General features: G+C 46.5%; 1 protein-coding gene across 4 annotated transcripts in view; it reads right to left on the bottom strand.

The window, feature by feature from the left end:
* Positions 1–19,850, bottom strand: part of ZNF274 (zinc finger protein 274) — a 31,015-nt gene extending 11,165 nt beyond the window's left edge. The window contains exons 1-4 of one of the 4 annotated variants that reach the window (XM_032171366.2): positions 19,454–19,850; positions 18,898–18,975; positions 17,070–17,196; positions 15,860–15,955 (exon numbers count right to left, since the gene is read on the bottom strand). In XM_032171366.2, coding sequence (XP_032027257.1) covers positions 15,860–15,955; positions 17,070–17,196; positions 18,898–18,930 — 256 coding nt within the window. In that variant the 5' untranslated portion in view covers positions 18,931–18,975; positions 19,454–19,850. Of the gene's footprint in view, positions 1–15,859; positions 15,956–17,069; positions 17,197–18,897; positions 18,976–19,299; positions 19,431–19,453 lie in introns of those variants that run through there. The other 3 variants (XM_058425450.1, XM_058425452.1, XM_058425451.1) reach the window with 3 other exon arrangements.
* Positions 19,851–22,026: the final 2,176 nt, after the last annotated feature.

The following is a 22,026-nucleotide window of genomic DNA, read 5'->3' as shown; positions in this document are numbered from 1 at the left end:
CCAGGCATAGCATGTGGTAAGGGCTGATGGGAGCTGCTGGTTTCTCCCTCTTGACACTATTCTCTTCTCTCAGGCTATTTCTACCTCTCTGCTGCTTCCCTTCCAGGGTGACAGACAGACAGGCCTTAGGCAGCTGTCTTCCTCCCAGTGCTGTTTCCCAGTGAATGCTGATTAGCCAGGTATACCAGTCCAAAATATAACGAAAAGCAATGATCTTTTTAGCAGCTTGTTGTGGGGGAAAAGTCAGAAGAGTACTTACCCTCAGCTCCCCTAATCCCTGGGCACAGTACCCCATCACTTTTCCTCCTTGTCCAGAAAGCTCTCAGCTTTCCTGTTCTCTCTCATCATTCCCTCAGTGCCCCGAAGCTCCCTGTTGGATTACCTCATGCATCTGTCTCCTCCAGTGTACCACTGAGGCTGCCAACTGGGACTTGCGGATCTCACACCCCAAAGTAGAGGATCTGCCAAAGGCTACTGATCATCTTTACATCACTCAGTTTTTGAATCAATGACAGTACCATCATTTCACGAAGGCTGCCCACAGTCCCAGGAAGCAAATGTACAACCCATACACAAAAGAAATATGCCTGGTGTGGTGGCTCACGCCTGTAATCCCAGCACTTTGGGAGGCTGAGGCGGGCAGATCACAAGGTCAGGAGTTTGAGACCAGCCTGGCCAATATGGTGAAACCCTGTCTCTACTAAAAATACAAAAATTAGCCAGGCGTGGTGGTGTGCACTTGTAGTCCTAGCTACTCGGGAGGCTGAGGCAGGAGAATCGCTTGAACCTAGGGGGCTGAGGTTGCGGTGAGCCAAGATCATGCCACTTCCAGCCTGGGCGAGAGTGCAAGACTCCATCTCAGAAAGAAAAAAAAAAAATTCATGCTGGGATAGGCTAGGAACCCTGCCCAGGGTTGCAGAGTGGATGATACGGTTTGGTTCTGTGTCCCTACCAAATCTCAGGTTGAAAAATGATGCCGTGTTGGAGGTGGGGCCTGGTGAACCTTCAAGAATGGCTTAGTACCATCCTCCTGGTGATAAGTTAATTCACACGAGATCTGGTTGTTTAAAAAAGTGTAGCCGGGCAGAGTGGCTCACGCCTGTAATCCCAGCACCTTGGGAGGCTGAGGTAGGTGGACTGCTTGAGCCCAGGACTTCTAGACCAGCCTGGGCAACATGGCAAAACCCCATCTGTACAAATAATAATAATAATACTAATAATAATTAGCCAGGCGTAGCGGCATGCGCCTATAGTCCTGGCTACTCAGGAGGCTGAGGTGGGAGAATCGCTTGAGCCCAGGAAGTCGAGGCTGCAGTGGGTCATGATCGCACCACTGTACTACCACCTAGATGTGAGTGAGACCGTCTCAAAAAAAAAAACACCGTGTGGCACCTTCCTCCTCTCTCTGGTTCCTGCTTTTGCAATGATGTGCCTGCTCCCTGCCTTCCACCATGAGTAAAAAGCTCCCTGAGGCCTCCCCAGAAGCCAACCAGATGCCAGTGCCACCCTTGCACAGCCTGCAGAACTGTGAGCAAGTTAAACCTCTTATCTTCATAAATAACCCAGTCTCAGGTATTTACAGCAATTTAAGAACGGCCTAACATAGTGGGCAACAAAGGAGTTGGGTTCCAAACTGTTATTTAATGCCCTTGACACTAAAGGGGTCTCCCACAGCCACCATCTTACTTTTCCTAGAATATGGCCTTTCATCCAGAGATCCACATGTGCACCACCCTCCTGCCTGGTATAGTCTTTTCCCCAACATCTTCACCTGGTTCGCCTTTCCCATTCAGCTCTGAGCTCAAATGTCACCTCCTCAGAACCATCTTCCTACTTAGTTCTGAACTACTGCTGCCCACCCATACTTCGCTTGTCCCCCACCAACATATACCATTGTTTCCTTCTCTTTCCAACACTGATTACCATCCCAAATATCTGATTCATTAATCTATCATGTCTGTCACCCTACCTAGGGCAGTGCTGTCCAATGGAACTTTCTATAAATGAGATGTTCTAGATCTGTACCGTCCAACATAGTAGCATTAGCTGCAGGGCCAATGAGCAGCTGTAAGGTGCCCAGTGCAACTGAAGTGCCGAATGGGCAAGTTCATTTTTGTTGATTCAGTCAGCCATGGAATGGATGGAGGCCCAATGAAAGCAGGTGTAAGACCTGCCCCGCTCATCGCTGTGATCCAACCCTGGAACAGTACCTGGAATCCTGGCAAGTGCTCAAGTAATATTTGTTGATTCAACATAGCTTCTTTGTAACATGAAAGCACAGTTTGCACCCCACTTGCTTCTTTTCAGCCAAGCCCATGTCAGGGACTTGTATTTCTGGTCCCATGGTAAAACGGCCCAAGCAGCATTTCTCCAGAGGTTGATGGCTAGAATGACTTCAGGACTCAGGAAAAGGACATCAGTACTTCTAGCCTTTTTAAGCCCTCAAAATAAGTTAATACTTCTATTTATCAAGTCTTCCACACTACAACACTTACAACTTTCTTCAAATAGGTCCTGCTCATTCTTTAATAATTTATTCTTTGGTATAACTTCTTAAAGGTATTAATATATTTTGTATATCCATGTCAAATTTGATATTCCTGGTGTAAACCAAAGCTTTTTCTTTCTTTTTGAGACGGAATCTTGCTCCATAGCCCAGGCTGGAGTGCAGTAGTGCGATCTCTGCTCATGGCAACGTCCAACTCCCGGGTTCAAGCAATTCTAATGCCTCAGCCTCCCAAATTACAGGTGCACGCCACCACGCCCGGCTAATTTTTTGTATTTTTAGTAGAGACAGAGTTTCACCATGTTGGCCAGGCTGGTCTTGAACTCCTGGCCTCAAGTGATCCATTCACCTTGGCCTCCCAAAGTATTGGGATTGAGCCACCCCAGTACAGGTGTGAGCCACCATACCTGGCCAAGCCAAGCTATTACTATGAATTTATTTTGTAATGTCATTTTGCTGAATCTTTTTTTTTTAGACACAGTCTTGCTCTGTCGCCCAGGCTGAAGTGTGATGGCACAATCTCGGCTCACTGCAACCTCCGCCTCCCGGGTTCAAGCAATTCTCCTGCCTCAACCTCCCAAGTAGCTGGGATTACAGGTGCCCACCACCACACCTGGCTATTTTTTGTAGTTTTAGTAGAGACAGGGTTTTGACATGTTTGCCAGGCTGGTCTCAAACTCCTGACCTCAGGTGATCCACCTGCCTCAGCCTCCCAAAGTGCTAGGATTACAGGCCTGAGCCACCGTGCCCACCCAAATAGTATCATTTTAATAGTATTTCAGAGGTGCACACCCCAGCATGTATGGCTAATTTTTAAATTTTTTGTAGAGACCAGGAATTGCTATGCTGCCCAGGGTGGTCTCCAATTCCTGGCTCCAGCAATTCTCCCACTTCAGCCTCCCAAGGTGCTGAGATTATAGGTGTGAGACACTGCACCCATCCCTGTCTTTAATGGGAAGTTAAAAAATCTCCACTGCTCAGGGCAGTACTCAGATGCAAGTGGTCAATTTGTTCTAAAAAAAAAAAAAAAAAAAAAAGTCAAAGTTAATTTTAATATTTCTCCTAGGACTAATTTTGGCAACTCTACACTTTTCCAAAAATCCTTCCATGTTTTGTTTGTTCATTCCTACACTCAGCAAATAATGACTGAGCACCCACACTGTGTCAGGAACTAGACCAGGAAGCAGTGACACGACAGGAAGGAGCTGCCATTTCCATATATCACTGTCATGGGCAGCACCTCCAAAAGTTAATATGAAATTCCAAAGAAGTCTCCATGTCTTTCCACTGAGGATCAGCTGACACACAACCATGTTTGTGTGTTCGCACTTGACTATGTATTTTGTTATTTTTAAATTTTTATCCTCATCTTCTCTGTACTGTTCCAATTTTAGTATATGTGAAGCCAAAGCCAGCACACTTGAATTTTAAGAAATAGTTTATGTATATTTATATATTAAAATGTCATATACTTTAAGTACACACATGCAGTTTCAGATCAATACATAAAGAGGTTGCTCATTCTTTGTAACAGCTGTGCAAAGTACTATAACTAAAAACTACATGTAAAATATCTGTACAGTTCTTTTCCCCTGTATAGGTTTACTGGTTGGTTATTTATTCTTTACTTACTCAAAGTCATTTTGGCATTTTGTCTACCCAGAAAATGAGCTCTTGGGATATTTTTTTCTTCTCTATTTCTGACTCATTTCTTCTTCTGTTTTTTCTTAAAGCCATTGTTCCTCTTTCTATAGGACTGTTGATGGTATTTTTCTTTCTCCCCCAAAAATGTGTGCTTCAAACACTTAGTTCATTTGTTTTCCTTCTTAATTACTAGTTAAGCCATTTCAGGCTTTGAAGTTATCCCTGACTACAAGCCCTAGAACACAGGCAGAGTGATCCCCAGATAACAGGATCACGATTTACACAGGTCTTAGAGATCAGATATGTGGGAGGTGGCAGAGAATGTAAAGTGTTCTTCAATAAAAGATCACAAAGCATGAGATGACTCTGCTTCACTGAATTCCAGCCAAAACATGTTCGACAGCCACCCAACATTCCAGACTCAACCTAGTTGCCAAGAATGTGGGCCCTGCAGAGTTCTTTGTAGCACTCTCTCAAGATTTTCCTTTACCCTCTCTTACCTACCCTTTTGTTTCAAAGCCTGGCCTTGTATTCAGTCTTCTCTTTGAAGACATACTCTTGTCTCCTGCAACTGTTCACAACAGTATGTACTGAGTTCCTAGTAATTCAGTCATTGTGTTAGCAAATGGGGACATACAGAAGTCAAAGAACACCTGCTCTCATCCATATTTTAAATATTTCTTCTAGATGTTCAGGTCAGATAATAAGCAAATTAGAAGAGACAAGATTAACTACATTTATATACTTATCAGTGTTTTATGTAGGGTTTGCCTTCTCTACCACATGATATAAAAATAGGATGAGACATTTCATTTTTATTATTCAATGGGGTTCTTTCCAGTGTACATTTTTTTCGTTCTGTCACATAAGGTGAGAGTTAAGGCTGGTCATTTGTCTGCACAGATTACATTCACAGGATGTTTGCCCATATGAGTCCTCTGATGCTGAAAACAATGAGGACTCCTACTGAAGGGGTTCCCAAAATGCTGTGTTCAGAGAGGGATCCTTGCCAGTGAGTTCTGGGACACCCAAAGCCTTCCCAGCCCTATGTTCTTAGGTAACCTCTAGTACAACTTCTGTGATGCTGAATAAGGGAGCTATGCATGAAACCTTTCCCACAGCAATTATATTCTCATGGTTTCAGAAGCTCTTAGATGTAATACTCAATGTAAGAACTTTTCCAGTATGAATTCTCTCAAGATAAGACTGAGTTAGGCCAGAAGTCTTTCCTCACGTGATCATATTTCTGAGGTTTCTTCCCTGTGTGAGTTCTCAGATGGTGAAAAGTTCATGAAAAGGACTTACTTCATTTGGGGTGTTTGCTGGTTAATGTCTCATGAAAGATGGCAAAGACATTAAAGAGAGCAAAGACATTAAAGAAGGCAAAGACAGGCTGAAAGTGAATTTTTTCAAACTAAACACATTTACTCCATCTTATTCTTGGATAAAAGAATGGTATGCTGTTGATCACTCCATAGCCTATGTGACCCTCTCAAGCTATACAAAGGATGGAATCTCAAGAAGAATTTGGCTTTCTTCCTCCCAATAAAACACTCGCCTCATCAAACTTATTTTTCAGACTCATGTTTGGTCTATGTTTCAAAAAAGCTGCTAAGTTCTTATTTGTAGGACTCATTTCCCACTTAACTTTGTTTTCTTTTCTGCAGTGGCAGGATCCCAGCTCACTGCAACCTCCACCTTCCAGGCTCAAGCCAACCTCCCACCTCAGCCTCCCAAGTAGCTGGAACTATAGACACACGCCACCATGCCTGGCTAATTTTTGTATTTTATGTAGCAATAGGGTTTCGTCATGTTGCCCAGGTTGGTCTCAAACCCCTGAGCTCAAATGATCTGCCCACCTTGGCCTCTCAAAGTGCTGGGATTACAGGCATGAGCTGCTGTGCCTGGCCTCTACTTAACTTCTTGACAAGTAAAAAATGTAAAGTGCCCTGCAGTGTTTCCTAAATCATGACCTTCATAATAGTCTCTTCCCTGTATTCCTTTCCTAATGACTAAATCTGTAATAGTTTACATCTCAAGTATTCCACCCAAGAGCCACATATATGGCAATGGTTCTTAAAGGGACATTAGTGAGAGGTGAAGATTCGAGTGCCACCTATTTTCCCTACATTGCTTATCGTCACAGCATCATTCCTCATTCAGTGCTTTCCTGAGGATGAATGCCATTTGTCCTAGCATTTGTTTCCCTTCTACTTAAACCAGGGGTCCCCAACTGCCAGGCCATGAACTGGTACCAGGCTGCACAGGAGGAGGTGAGCGGCGGGCAAATGAGCATTACCACCTGAGCTCCGCCTCCTGTCAGATCAGCAGTGGCACTGGACTCTCACAGGAGCATGAACCCTATTGTAAACTGTGCATGTGAGGGATCTAGGCTGCATGCTCCTTATGAGAATCTAATGCCTCATGATCTGGGGTGGAACAGTTTCATCTTAAAACCATCCCTCCCCACCCCAAGGTCCATGGAAAAATCTTCCACAAAACCGGTCCCTAGTGCCAAAAAGGTTGGGGACTGCTGACTTGACTGCCATTCTTGCTATCATGGGAAGCTGGAGAAGCACACAGAGTGAGTTGTCAAAATGGCCCAAGTCTAAACTCAATACCAGTTCTGTGCATTAATAAGAGGCACAGCTATGCCACTGTTGGGACAAACTGACCACTTTAGAAGACAGTTCTCTCATCTCACACTCACAGTAAAGCATTTCATTCTAAACACCTATGACTTCCACACGGATGTTTTTATGTGCTGTGTGGCATCTCCTTCTTAGGTCTAAATAGGTGTATTTGACTGGCTTTGCAAACCTTTGAGTGTCTCTATGGTGCCTTCTCATTCATCTGTCATTACGAGAATCAGTTAAGACATGGGACAGTTCAAAAACTTCAGTCAATGTGAAAGCTATTGAGTTATCCATACTATTAGTGTGTATATATATATATACACACTAATATATATACATATTAGTATATATATACATATACATACATAGATACATATTAGTATATATACACATATACATACATATACATGTCTATACATATGCATATGTATATATGTATATATATATTAGTGTGTATATATGTATATATGTTAGTGTGTATATATACACACTAATATATACACATATTAGTATATATATACATACATATATACATATTAGTATATATACATATACACATATTAGTATATATGTGTATACACATGTATGTATATGTATATACATATTAGTATATATGCACACACACGTATATATATACACACACATATGTGTATATATATATACACATTTTTTTTTTTTGAGACGGAATCTCACTCTGTTGCCAGGCTGGAGTGCAGTGGCGCCATCTCAGCTCACTGTAACCTCCGCCTCCTGGGTTCAATCGATTCTCCTGCCTCAGCCTCCCGAGTAGCTGAGACTGCAGGTGCACACCACCACGTCCAGTTAATTTTTGTATATTTATTAATTATTATTATTATTATTATTATTTTTTGAGATGCAGTCTCACTCTGTCACCAGGCTGGAGTGCAGTGGTGCTATCTCGGCTCACTGTAAGCTCTGCCTCCCGGCTTCATGCCATTCTCCTGCTTCAGCCTCCTGAGTAGCTGGGACTACTGGCGCTCGCCACCATGCCCAGCTATTTTTTGTATTTTTAGTAGAGACAGGGTTTCACCATGTTAGCCAGGATGGCCTCGAACTTCTCAGGTGATCCACCCGCCTTGGCCTCCCAAAGTGCTGGCATTATAGACATGAGCCACCACACCTGGCCGAAAAAAAGATTAAAAATCATTTCAACATAAAAAGTAAAAAACAGGCCAGGTGTGGTGGCTCACACCTGTAATCCCAGCACTTTGGGACGCCCAGGTGGGAGGATCACTTGAGGTCAGGGATTTGAGACCAGCCTGGCCAACATGGTGAAATCCTGTCTCTACTAAAAAATCCAAAATATCAGCTAGGTGTGGTGGCAGGTGCCTGTAGTCCCAGCTACACAGAAGGCTGAGGCAGGAGAATTGCTTGAACCTGGGAGGTGGAGATTGCAGTGACGTGAGATGGGGCCACTGCACTTTAGCCTGGGTGACAAAGTGAGAGCCTGCCTCAAAACAAAAAACAAAGGTGAAAAACAAAACACAGAAAACACAAACTCCTTATTTCCTCCCCTCAGCAAAGTCTAGGTCTTTACCAGACATCCCCACATCCTTGGCTAATGCCAAAAACTCAGAAATAATTTTTCTTCCTTATCATACACACACACACACACACACACACACATTTTTGAAACAAAGGCTGGAGTGCAGTGGTGCTATCACAGCTTACTGCAATCTCAACCTCCCAGGCTGAAGTGATCCTCCTGCCTCCACACCCAGCTAATTTTTGTTATTGTTTTGCACAGACTTGTATTCACCATGTTTCCCAGGCTGATCTCAAACTTCTGGCCTCAAGCAATCCTCCTGCTTTGGCGTCCCAAAGTGTTGGGATTACAGGCGTGAGCCACCACACCTGGCCCTTTTATCTCATATGTGATATATATATATATATATATTTTTTTTTTTGAGACGGTTTCTTGCTGTATTGCCCAGGCTGAAGTGCAGTGGTACAATCACAGCTCAATGCAGCCTCAAACTCCCAAGCTCAAGCAATCCTCCTGCCTCAGCCTCCCAAGTAGCTGGGACTACAGGGATGCAGCACCACATCTGGCTTATTATGTTTATTTTTAGTAGAGATGACGTTTTGCTGTGTTTGTCAGGTGGTCTTGAACTCCTTAGTTCAAGTGATCCTCCCACCTTAGCCTCCCTAAGTGCTGGCATTCCAGTGATAAGCCATCACACCTGCTTCCTTTATCATATTTTTAAAAGAAGCGATGGACACATACAGGCACAGTCCTGTAGTCCCAGCTACTCAGGAGGCTGAGGCAGGAGAATCACTTGAACCCAGAAGGCAGAGGTTGCAATGAGCTGAGATTGCACCACTGCACTACAGAAGCCTGGGTGACAGAGAGAGACTCTCGGAAAAAAAAAAAAAAGGCCAGGCATGGTGGTGGCTCACACCTGTAATCCCAGCACTTTGGGAGGCCGAGGCAGGCAGATCACGATGTCAGGAGATTGAAACCATCCTGGCTAACATGGTGAAACCCTGTCTCTACTAAAAATACAAAAATTTAGCCGGGCGTGGTGGCAGGCGCCTGTAGTCCCAGCTACTTGGGAGGCTGAGGCAGGAGAATGGCGTGAACCCAGGAGGCGGAGCTTGCAGTGAGCTGAGATCGTGCCACTGCACTCCAACCTGGGCAACAGAGCGAGACTCTGTCTAAAAAAAAAAAAAAAAAAAAAGAAAGAAAAAAAGATATTGACAAAAAGAATGTACAGTTGGACCTGTATATTCTGTGGGTTCCACATCTGTGGATTCAACAAACTCTGGATTGAAAATATTTGAGGGAAAAAAAAAATGAATGATGCGCTAAACATGGTGGCTAAAGACGGTAATCTCAGCACTTTGGGAAACTGACGTGGGGAGGATTGCTTGAGGCAAGGAGCTTGATACCAGCCTGGGCAACATGGTGACAAAAAAATATAAAAATTAGCCAGGCGTAATGGCACACACATATAGTCCAAGCTACTCGGGAAGCTGAGGCAGGAGGATCACTTGAGCCCAGGAGTTCAAGGCTGCAGTGAGCCATGATCATGCCACTACACATCAGCCTGGGTGATACATAGAGTGAGACCTCAACTCAAAAAAATATATAAAGGATGGTTGCAAATGTACTGAACATGTGCAAACTTTTTTTCCTCGTCACCATTCCCTAAACAGTATAACAACTACTTACACAGCATTTACATCATATTCGGTATTATAAGTAATCTAGAGATGACTTCAACTATGTGGCAGGATATGAGTAGGTCATATGCAAACACTACACCATTTTATATCGGGGACTTGAGCATCTGTGGATTTTGTTATGTGCAGGAGGTCCGACTTTACGTACGAAATATGTTAGACACAGTCACCTACGAGAAATTGTTGGTGGCTTATTCTTTCATCCCTCTCAATTACTCACCTAGTCCCACTGAGTCCACCTATGAATCACACACACCTGATTCTCCCCAAATGTGCTGTTACTCTCAGGCCACTTATTACCACGTTAGCAGGTATTACCAGGTGTAACTGCGGGCCCTGCCTGCCTCCAATCTGTGACATACCACAATTCTTTCTTCACAAGCCACCCAGAGTGAGCTGTGAAAAGCAATGTCACATCCCTTCATTTTACCTGCTCCTAGTCCACTAGGCTTGAAGTGCCCCTCGAAATGCTAAGTTCTTTCCCATCTGACAGTCACCTCAAATGGTGCCTCCATGCCTAGAAGCTGTCTTCACCACCAATCCTGTATGTCCACAGACTTACTTCCCTTCAGGAATTGGCTTAAATCTCACCCCTGTAGTGTCCCCTGACTAGGTCTTCTAAAGTAATTCCCCCAGTGTTCCCCTTCTTTCTATCAGGCTCTTTTCCTTCTCAGTACATTTATCACTGTATCTGTGTAACATGTTTGTAAAAGGCCATCATTGTTTAGACTATGAAGTCTAAGATGGTAGGGATTATGTAAGCACTTTGGTTTATCACCTAAGTTTTTAGTAAGTATATTGCATGGGACAGAAAAGGCCCTCCATAAGTATCTGTGAGGTGGGAGAAGGAGAAGAGGAAGGACAGCATCTAGTTAAGGACTCTTTCTGTGACAGAGCAGAGATGAGTTGGACACCCATCACCTCAGGCCTAGGCTCCAACAGTACCTCCTGATGAGCCTCCCCTCATGTGGCCTCTGACTCTGGGACACTACCCTGAATCTGTCACCTGTGGAGTCAGCTCTCCCAAGATGTGTGGCACCCACAGTGCCCCACACACCAACCAGATTTAGGATACTACCAGATCATCCAGAATTGTATGGCTTGGAGGTTTGCCCATTCAGGACATGGGTCCTCAGCTCCAAGAAAGATGAAACGCAGACTTGTCACAGCCTGAGTAATCCAGAGACATAAAGACCAAAAGGAAAATCAGGAGGCTGGGCTGGGCGCAGTGGCTCATGCCTGTAATACCAGCACTTTGAGAGGCCGAGGCGGGCAGATCACAAGGTCAAAAGATCAAGACCATCCTGGCCAACATGGTGAAACCCAGTCTCTACTAAAAATACTGAAATTTAGCTGGGCGTGGTGGTGCGCACCTGTAGTCCCAGCTACTCTGGAGGCTGAGGCAGGAGAATCACTTGAACCTGGCAGGCGGAGGTTGCAGTGAGCCAAGATGGCGCCACTGCACTCCAGCCTGGCGATAAGAGTGAGACTCCGTCTCAAAAACCAAGGGGCACAGAAACCACTGCAGGCAGATACAAAGTACTTACATTGCTGGAGACTTTGCAGGTGAAATAGTTTAGTGACCTCTTTTGCTAACAAAGATTTTCAGTGAAGGGAATGGAAGGAAAAACTTTAAATGTGGAAACAAAAAACAAAATATTAATGCTGAGCCAGGAAGCTGAAATACGAAGAAATCAGAAACAGGGCCCCCAGAAAGGCTGGGGGTTGGGGAGAGTCACAGAGAAAGACTCTAGCCCTCTATTCTGTGGCAAACAGGTCCTCACCAAGGATGGCGGTTAGGTGCAGATGTCACAGCTCAATACTGCCAGAATGGGTAGTTCTGATGCCACTTGCATCACAGCACAGAAAACAAAGAGAAGGGAAAGCATCCAGTGTGCCCTGCATTCAGCACACTGATAGAAAAGCTGACCAAGCAAACACACAAAGAAAACCACCTCCCCAACATAATTTATGAATACTGACACAAAAACCCTTTAAAAATTCAAGACTCCAGCAGCACATTACAAAACTTCTCTATCTATTATACTCCTATGTTAACTGCTCAAAGGACAATTGTGTGACCACTTTAGTATGCTCTAGAAGGGAAATAGGAGATATTACCGATTTTTATTCATTCAAAAAGACAATATGACTATTTGTTAATCCAGATAAAACTGATTTGAATCAAAGCAGAATCTAGCATCAAGCTCATCAAAACCTAGAAACTTTTCCATTTAAGTCAGAGACTAGATACCAACTCTTTTTTTTTTTTTTTTGAGACGGAGTCTCGCTCTGTCGCCCAGGCTGGAGTGCAGTGGCACGATCTCGGCTCACTGCGAGCTCCGCCTCCTGGGTTCACGCCATTCTCCTGCCTCAGCCTCTCCGAGTAGCTGGGATTACAGGCGCCCGCCACCACGCCCGGCTAATTTTTGTATTTTTAGTAGAGACGGGGTTTCACCGTGGTCTCGATCTCCTGACCTCGTGATCCGCCCGCCTCGGCCTCCCAAAGTGCTGGGATTACAAGCGTGAGCCACCACGCCCGGCCGATACCAACTCTTTAAAGTCCGAGCTTCACACAATTTTGGACATACTACCCATGATGAATACAACCACATGATGTAACACGACTATTACAGATGATAAAAAAATTGGCCGGGCATGGTGGCACATGCCTGTAGTCCCAGCTACTCAGGAGGCTGAGGTACGAGAATCACTTGAACCCAGAGGGTGGAGGTTGCAGTGAGCTGAGATCGCACTGCCCTCCAGCCTGGGTGGCAGAGGGAGACTCTGTCTCAAAAAAAAAAAAAAAAAGAGAGAGACAGATAAAATATATATATATATTGAGATGGAGTCTCGCTCTGTTGCCCAGGCTGGAATGCAGTGGTGCAATCTGGGTTCACTGCAACCTTTGCCTCCCAGGTTCAAGTGATTCTCCTGCCTCAGCTTCCCAAGCAGCTGGGACTACAGGTGCAAGTCACCAGCCCAGCTAATTTTTGTATTTTTAGTAGAGACAGGGTTTCACCATGTTGGCCAGAATAGTCTCGATTTCTTGACCTCATGATCTGCCCACCTCAGCCTCCCAAAGTGCTGGGACAACGGGTGTCAGCCACCATGCCCGCCCAGCCAAAAAAGATCAAAGAATTTAAGAGCATGACAAGTTCATCTGGAACAACTATGCAAGACCATGAGGTAGGATTAACCTGATCAGGTAATAGTAATAATGAAAACCTAATTAAATGTAATACACATCCCAACAGGATTTTCTCAATGAACACTGACAAGCTCAGAATAAGTGTTCATCTGGAGAAATAGATGGCTAAAGCCAGCTAAGACTTTTTCTTTTTTTTAAATAACAAGGGGAACTACTATATATCACAGTACGGTAACATGGCATTTACTCAGAGGCAGAAAAGATCAAGGCAGAGTCCATAGAGGCCTGTATATAGACAGCTATTTCGTCCATGACAAATATGGTATTTCCAATAAGCAGAGGATGAACCCCACCCATACATAAAAGGAAATTCCAGATAAACTGAACTAAAAAGAAAAAAATTTAAGTGCTGTGATCCCAGCACTTTGGGAGTCTGAGTCAGGAGGATTGCTTGAGCACAGCAGTCTGAGGTACATAACAAATACCACAACATATTGAAGTGTTTGGATAATCTACCTATATATGATACAGAATCTAAAACAGAAACAAAGACATACTTGAAAGGAAAAAGAAATTATAAAACTTCTGTATAGAGACTACATAAAGGTAGACAATACATGGTCTGGGATATGATATTTCAATATTAACATCCAGAACACAGAGAATTCCCACAAATAAACAAGAAAAAAAATGGGAAAATACATGAACTCACAAAAGAAAAAAATACAAACAGGCCACAGATTTATAAAATATGTCCAACTTGGTCCATTGTGCAGAAAATGTGAACTAAATTGAACATATTGTATTTATCCCATCAGATCTGCAAACCTTAAAAAGACCATTACAAATTGCTGTTGATAAAGAAAAAAAAAGTTGTCATTTACTTCAGCCAACTCTACGTATGCTGAAGGATTTTTAATTTTTTTTTTTGAGACAGGGTCTCACTGTCAACCAGGTTAGAGTGCAGTGGTATGATCATAGCTTACCATAACCTCAAACTCCTAGCCTCAAGCAATCCTCCTGCCTTGGACTCCCAAATTGCTGGGATCACAGGCATGAGCCCCTATGCCTGGACTATTTTTAAAGATTTATATATATATACACACATATGTATTTTTTACATATATATATATATATATATATATTTTTTTTTTTTTTTGAGATGGAGTTTCGCTCTGTCATGCAGTGGCATGATCCCTGCTCGCTGCAACCTCCATCTCCTGGGTTTAAGCGATTCTCCTGCCTCAGTCTCCCAAGTGGCTGGGATTACAGGCGCCCACCACGCCCAGCTAATTTTTGTATTTTTAGTAGAGATGGGGTTTCACCATTTTGGCCAGGCTGGTCTCAAACTCCCGACTTCAAATGATCTGCCTCCCTTGGCCTCCCAAAGTGCTGGGATTATAGCCATGAGCCACCATGCCCGGCCTATTTTATTTTTTTAATAGAGACAGAGTCTCAAACATCCTCCCACCTCAGCCTCCCAAAGTGCTGGGATTACAGGCATGAGCCACCGTGCCTGGCCTTAAAGGATTTGAGATGGCAATTTGTCACTACCAGATTTTTAGTTTCCAACATTGGTTGATCTTGTAGTTCCATTTTTAGAAATCCAACCTACAGAAAAACCAACTTGTTCGTGCAAAAAAAAAAGTATGCAAGGAAGTTTTCTGCAGTAAATTTAATGTCCCTCAAAAGAAGAAAAATCAAATGTGGACCACACTGAAGCTGTTAAGAATAAAGCAGAAGTCGGGCACAATGGCTCATGCCTGTAATCCCAGTACTTTGGGAGGCCAAGGTGGGTGAATCACTTGAAATCAGGAGTTCAAGAACAGCATGGCCAACATGGTGAAACCGTCCTTTACTAAAAATACAAAAATTAGCCTGGAGTCATGGTGCTCACCTGTAATCCCAGCTGCTGCGGAGGCTGAGGCTAGAAAATCACTTGAACCCGGGAGGCGGAGGTTGCAGGGAGCTGAGATCACTGCACTCCAGCCTGAGCAACAGAGCGAGACTCCATCTCAAAAAATAAATAAAATAAAGCAGACCAGACAGACATGGTGGCTCATGCCTGTAATCCCAGCACTCTGGGAGGCTGAGGTGGATGCATCACTTGAGCTCAGGAGTTCAAGACCAGCCTGGGCAACATGGTGAAACACTGTCTCTACAAAACAAAAAAATTAAACGGGCATGGTGGTACATGCCTATAGATCCAGCTACTTGAAAGGCTGAGGTAGGAGGACAGCTTGAGTCCAGGACGCGGAGGGTGCAGTGAGCTGAGATCATGCCACTGCACTCCAGCCTCGGTGACAGAGACCCTGTCTCCAAAACAAAAAGAAGCTGACCTGTCTGTATTATAACACCTCCAAAATGTATATATATATTCACATACTTCACGTAAGCCTATATAAGTCTGGCTGGAAATACACACCAGGGTTACCAGTGATTATGAGGGGAGGGCAGTAGACAATGCGTGTAACAAACTAAGGGAGCCCCTACTGTCAACACAAGTATCACCTGCCACCAGCAACAGGTTCACTTTCAACCAAGCAGGACACTGCTGATTCTGGAGCCAGAGAAAAACTTAGAGTTTGGTTCTGCAACTGCTCATCACAGCATCCCACCTGGGGTATCCCAATGTCTACTGCTTTTCCAAGATATTGGGCCCTGACTAATCAGTTGGCCCCTTCCCTGTGGGGGCTTCCCATGTCTGGTTCTCACCTGGAATGGTGTCTTGAGGAATTCCTCTCTCCACTGGCCAGAAATCTTCTGCCTCCTCTAACTGAGATACCACATCTGGTTTGGAAAGCTGATGTTCTGCTCAAAGGAAAAGAGACAGGGCTTGTGGGGGTCTGTGTTCAGGAGAAAATGCTATCCCACTGCAGCACAAGCCGTCTCCAGCTTCTCCCCTGCTAAGGCACGACATGACTTCTGGCCTAGAGCAATGAACACAACTCCATCCATCCCTGTTGTTGGCTTTCCTAGACTCCTTTGCCAAGCAGCTAAGGGGCCCAGTTCTGGTCAGCCAGACACAAAGGGAGATCGATCGGTCAGCGGGGAAAGCTTTTGCTTTCTGGTTAAACATGACAGCTGTGAAAGAGAGTTGGCCGAGGCTACCCCTTCTCCTTGTTTCTGTCTTGAACACAGACGCAGTGCTTGGAGGCACAGTTGTGCAATGACTAGGGGGAACATGGAAAGGTTCACAATAACCAGAGTTTGAAGGGATAGGCTTTTTTTTTTTTTTTTTTTTTTTTTGAGATGGAGTCTTGCTCAGTTGCCCAAGCTGGAGTGCTGTGATCCGATCTCAGTTCACTGCAACCTCCTCCACCTCCCAGGTTCAAGCAGTTCTCCTGGCTCAGCCTCCTGAGTAGCTGGGGTGCTCGGCTAATTTTTGTATTTTTAGTAAAGACAGTTTCATCATGTTGGTCAGGCTTGTCTAGAACTCCTGACCTCAACTGATCTGCCTGCCTCAGCCTCCCAAAGTGCCAGGATTATAGGCGTGAGCTACCGTGCCTGGCAGGGACAGGCTCTTTGATGCTACTCCTAAGCTGTTGGGACACTGGCATCACATTGTCTGGAATTTCCGTAGAGTTTTTTTTTTTTTTTTTAAAGAGACACGGTCTATGTTGCCCACGCTGGTTTCAAGCAATCCTCCTGCTTCAGTCTCCTAAAGTGAGCCACCATGCCTGGCCGGAACTCTTGTTACAAAAACAGTAAGCATCCACTACTGCAGCTGAAAACATCCCTGACAGACCCATCTCCCTGGTATTCAGGGAGGGATGGACTAGGCAATGCTTCAGAAGTCGTACTGAAAAGCTGCCCTTTTCCTACTGGTGCCCCTGCAGTCTGAGCCCAAGCAGACACATACTTCAGAGGTGCTACATTTGTGCTACAAAGCACAGATCCTTCTTGACCTGGAGGCCAGCCTTACCCACTGAGACCAGGTTCCTGTAGTTCTCCAGCATCACTTCCCTGTACAGGGACTTCTGTTTGAGGTCCAGCAGTCCCCACTCTTCCGGGGTAAAACCCAGTGTTACATCTTCAAAGATCACTGGTTCCTAAAAATCCAGATTCTTGTTCAGCCACGGGCCATCCGCATCCACGACAAAAGAAAGACAGGGGAGGCTGACCAGGCCAGTGAAAGCACAGAATGGTCTACAAGATGATCCAAGGGCATTTTGGGAGTCTCATCCTGAGTTCCTGTCTTTGTCTGAAACCCCAAGCAAACCCAAGCTTGACTCTATTCAGGTTACAATAAGGAGAGCAACACATGAGACCTCCGTAGCATATGAAAATCTGTCCATTTATTTTATTTATTTATATATTTATTTATTTATTTGAGACAGAGTCTCACTCTGTCTCCTAGGCTGGAGTGCAGTGGCGCAATCTTGGCTCACTGCAGCCTCCGCCTCCCAGGTTCAAGCGATTCTCCTGCCTCAGCCTCCTGAGTAGCTGGGATTACAGGCGCCCACCACCACGCCCGGCTAATTTTTGTATTTTTAGTAGAGATGGGGTTTCACCATGTTGGTCAGGCTGGTCTCAAACTCCTGACCTTGTGATCTGCCTGCCTCGGCCTCCCAAAGTGGGATTACAGACGTGAGCCACTGCACCCGGCCCTATTTTTCTTTTTTTCTTTTCTTTTTTTTTTTTTGAGACGTAGTCTCCCTCTGTCGCCCAGGCTGGAGTGCAGTGCCGCGATCTCGGCTCACTGTGCAAGCTCCGCCTCCTGGGTTCGCGCCATTCTCCTGCCTCAGCCTCCTGAGTAGCTGGGACTACAGGTGCCCGCCACCACGCCCGGCTAATTTTTTGTATTTTTAGTAGAGACTGGGTTTCACCATGTTAGCCAGGATGGTCTCAATCTCCTGACCTCGTGATCCACCTGCCTCAGCCTCCCAAAGTGCTGGGATTACAGGTGTGAGCCACCGCGCCCGGCCCCCTATTTCTTATTCATTTGAAAATTCTGACTTTGAGAGTGGCGCGTATGCCTCCTAGGGAATTCTCTGAGCTGCATCATCACACCCAAGCCGTCAGCCCCTACCCAGGGCCCTGATGCTTCTCTCCATCTCCTTCACCTGTCAGGGATCCATCCTCACCTGTCTTTTCTACTTGTTATTGAACTCTGCTGCTGTCACCTCTTGCTTGATGCCAATTTATCTGCTGAAATCTAAACATAAGCCTGATCCCTGCATAGACCTTTGGGAGGCCGAGATGGGCGGATCACCTTAGGTCAAGAGTTCGAGACCAGCCTGGCCAACATGGTGAAACCCCCGTCTCCACAAAAAATAAAAAAAAAAAATTAGCTGGGCATGGTGGCACATGCCTGTAGTCCCAGCTACTCGGGGAGGCTGAGGCAGGAGAATCACTTGAACCCAGGAGGCGGAGGTTGCAGTGAGCCAAGATCGCGCCACTGCACTCCAGCCTGGGCGACAGAGGGAGACTCCATCTCAAAAAACAAAAAACAAATAAACAAACAAAAGACCTGTCAATTACTCTTCCCAGTATAAAGGATACAAGGAAGAGCCTTAACCTAGCCTTCAGAAGCCCCTACAATCTGGTCTCTATTCTAACTACACCCTTGGAAAACCAAGCAACCTGCAGTTCCACCATCACGCAGGATCTCTCATGCCCAACCAATCTCTATCCCCTTCCCGAGGTGCTCTGGAGGATGAGGGTATTTCAGGGAAGGTGGTATCTCACCACCGTCCGCATCCGCCCAGGTGCGGTAGGGGACTCAAAAGCCGAAGGAAGCCTCTACTCACACAGGACCAGGCCGTCGGAAGCCTTGAGGCCATAGTTTCCTCCTTCTCAATGTGTCTCTGGTGGAAGTGGGCAGAGTCCTGAGGAAACCGAAGTTGGGAGGGGAGGGAGAGGCGTAAGGGGTCCGCTGGGGAGCTACCGCAGCCTCCGCCCAGGAACGGCTCCCTCAGCGGGAAATGACAATTCCACCCAAACTGGAAAACGCCCAGAGTGAGTCATAGGACTCCCACAGGACTGGATAGGACCAGTTTTCCCCTCCCCGAAAGGACACCGAGCCTCCTCTGTCCCGCGCATCGGAGGGGATCGCCTCCCTGGCCCAGACCCCACGCTCCCGGAGGCGATCTGTTCTCTCCACCCCGGCGCCCCGAAAGCACTGTCTCCCCTCGGGGTTCCGGGTCACCGACCCCATCCCACAGAGCGGCGGGAGGACTGCAGGCACGGCCGGCTCAGGGTACCCGAGCTCGGCGGGAAATGCAGAGGCCGCGCTCGCCCCCAACTAACGGTTCCGGACCCGCCCAGCGCAGCCCCCGACGGACGCAGGTTTCGCGCGGCACTCACCCGGCGCGAGCCGCACAATGGCGCCCGTCGGCCGGCGGCGAAGTGCGTCAGCCCGCCGTCCCGGACTACAACTCCCAGACGCCCCCGCGGCGCGCCAGCTCGCCTCACCCAGCGGCGGCCATCTTGACTGGCCGGTTGGGGGCGGCAGGCGAAGCCGGGGACAGCAGGAGGAGGGTACTCGTCGATGTCCCTCGGCGGTCCAGCTGGGCAAGGGGAGGCCTCTGGTGAGGGACGCTAGGCCGCAGGGCCCCACACTAATGTGGACGGCGACCTGAGCTGGCCCTGCCACAAAGGCGACCACTCTTGGGGCAGAGCAGAACCTGGAGAAAGGAAAGGAGCTGGACAGGGGTCAGGCCGGAAGTGCTGGAGTGGGTGATGCTTGGTTGGGTGGCGGTGGGGGCGGGATTAATTATGGCGTCCCTTGGGAAGAGGAAGGACGGGTAGGGCCGGAAGTACAGGGGGCGGGCCTAACTGGCCGTCCATCTGGGTGGAGGGGCGGGGACAGGGAGGGCGGGGAGAATGTAGGAGGCGGGGCTAGAGTCCACGCAACTTTTGGGGAAGGGGGGCGACTGGAAGACGGAAGTCGCGGGGGGAGTGGGGAGAGGTACTGAAGTTCCACCAGTTTCAAAGGCGAGAAAGAAGGGGAAGACTGGGAGAGCCGGAAGTGTGCAGGAGTTGGGACTGACGGCACCTATGTTTCTGGGAGATGGGTCCTGCCTGGAAGTGAGGGTGGACAGGGCCAAGTGTCCACTCAAGGTCAGGGAGGGGAGGGAAACTCGGAGGACCGGAAGTGTGATGGGAACGTGGCCAAACGTCCACCCTAGTTTTGGGGATTAGAGGAAGGGAGTAGGAAGGTCAGGGGAGTGCAAGGGGAAGGAGGGAAGGCTAGGTGGACCGCAAGTGTGATGGAAATGAGGCCAAACGTCCACCCTAGTTCTGGAGAGATGATCAGGGCTAAGTGTACCCCAGGCGTTGGGGAGGAGGAGCAGGACCCTCTGCCTCGTGTCCGCCTGTGGTCCAGTTTGCTCCTGGAAGCTGAGGTGCTCATGTCTAGGGAGAGGAAACCTAAGTCTGTAGCTGTCCAGGACCTGGTGTGTGCCACCCATCCTTGGGCCCAGGGTGCTCTCATTTTCCTTGGGAGCTCAGGACAAGGAGGTATTCTCTTGGCTTCCTCAAGGACCGACATCTGGTGTTTTCTTATCTTCCTTAGGTCCCAGGTCCTGGTATGGTCTTGTCTTCTTGGGACCTGAGGGCCCTAATGATCTCTCTCCGTGCTCAGGGTCCTGTGTACTCTTTCTTGATATTTCCTGGCAGGTCTCAGCAGCCCTCTGCCTCCCTCTGGTGGTCGTGTACACTGCCTGCTAAACTTGTTCCACGGGTTGTTGGTTTTTTTGGTCACTGTGGAGGATCCAACCTCAGGCTACACATTGTTTAATTGTTGTTGCTGTTAGTGTGTTGATTTTGGCATAGGAGTATTTACTCAGAGACTGTGCAGATATCTTATAGTCTAATCATATTTCCTTGGATTTTTCTTGTCTATTATAGATACACCATCCCCAATTAATAAGTAATTTGATATCTTCTTTTTCCATATTTCAACTTTAAAAAATTAACGTTGTATAGTCCTAGCTAGTATGACAGAGCTATGTTAAGTAGTCATGTTTACTAATAGTCTTGTTTTGTTCTGGATTTGAATAGGGATACGTCTAGCCCTTCATCTTCAAGTTTGATGGAGGCCCTTAATCGCAAGGAAGCAAACCCCCTTGGAAATTCTTTTCTTTCTTTCTTTCTTTTTTTTTTTTCTTGAGACAGGGTCTTGCTCTGTCACCCGGGCTGGAATGCATTGGTGCGATCACAGCTCACTGCAGCCTCCACCTCCTGGGCCCAAGTGATCTGCCCACCTTAGCCTCTCAAATAGCTAGGATTACAGGTGCATGCCACCACACCTGGCTTTTTTTTTTTTTTTTTTTTTGGAGACAGAGTCTTGCTCTGTCGCCCAGGTTGGAGTGAGGTGGCGCAGTCTCGGCTCACTGCAACCTCTGCTTCCTGGGTTCAAACGATTCTCCTGCCTCAGCTACCCAAGTAGCTTGGACTACAGACGTGCGCCACCACGCCTGGCTAATTTTTGTATTTTTAGTAGAGATGAGGTTTCACCATGTTAGCCAGCCTGGTCTCGAACTCCTGACCTCAGGCAGTCCGCCCACCTCAGCCTCCCAAAATGCTGAGATTATAGGCATGAGCCACCCCGCCCGGCCTCTTTTGTACTTTTTTGTAGAGACAGAAACTTCACCATGTTGCCCAGGCGGGTGGAAATTCTTCTAATGATTTCTTTCTATTTATGTGGTATAGGATAAAACCTGATTTTTGATTAAAGGAATTTGTTTTTGAGACAGGGTCTTGTTCTGTCGCCCAGGCTGGAGAGCAGTGCTGCAATCATGGCTTACTGCTGGCCCAACCTCCTGGACTCACGTGTTCCTCCCATCTCAGCTTTCCAAGTAGCTAGGACTGACTACTGGTGTGCATCACCACACCTGGCTAATTTTTAATAAATGTTTAATAAATATTTAATAAAT

This window comes from Hylobates moloch, unplaced genomic scaffold, assembly GCF_009828535.3.
Source record: "Hylobates moloch isolate HMO894 unplaced genomic scaffold, HMol_V3 SCAFFOLD_12, whole genome shotgun sequence".
In the NCBI taxonomy this organism is placed as follows: domain Eukaryota; kingdom Metazoa; phylum Chordata; class Mammalia; order Primates; family Hylobatidae; genus Hylobates; species Hylobates moloch.
The sequence above is the reverse complement of the archived record's forward strand: the minus strand, read 5'-3'. Positions and strand labels throughout refer to the sequence as shown.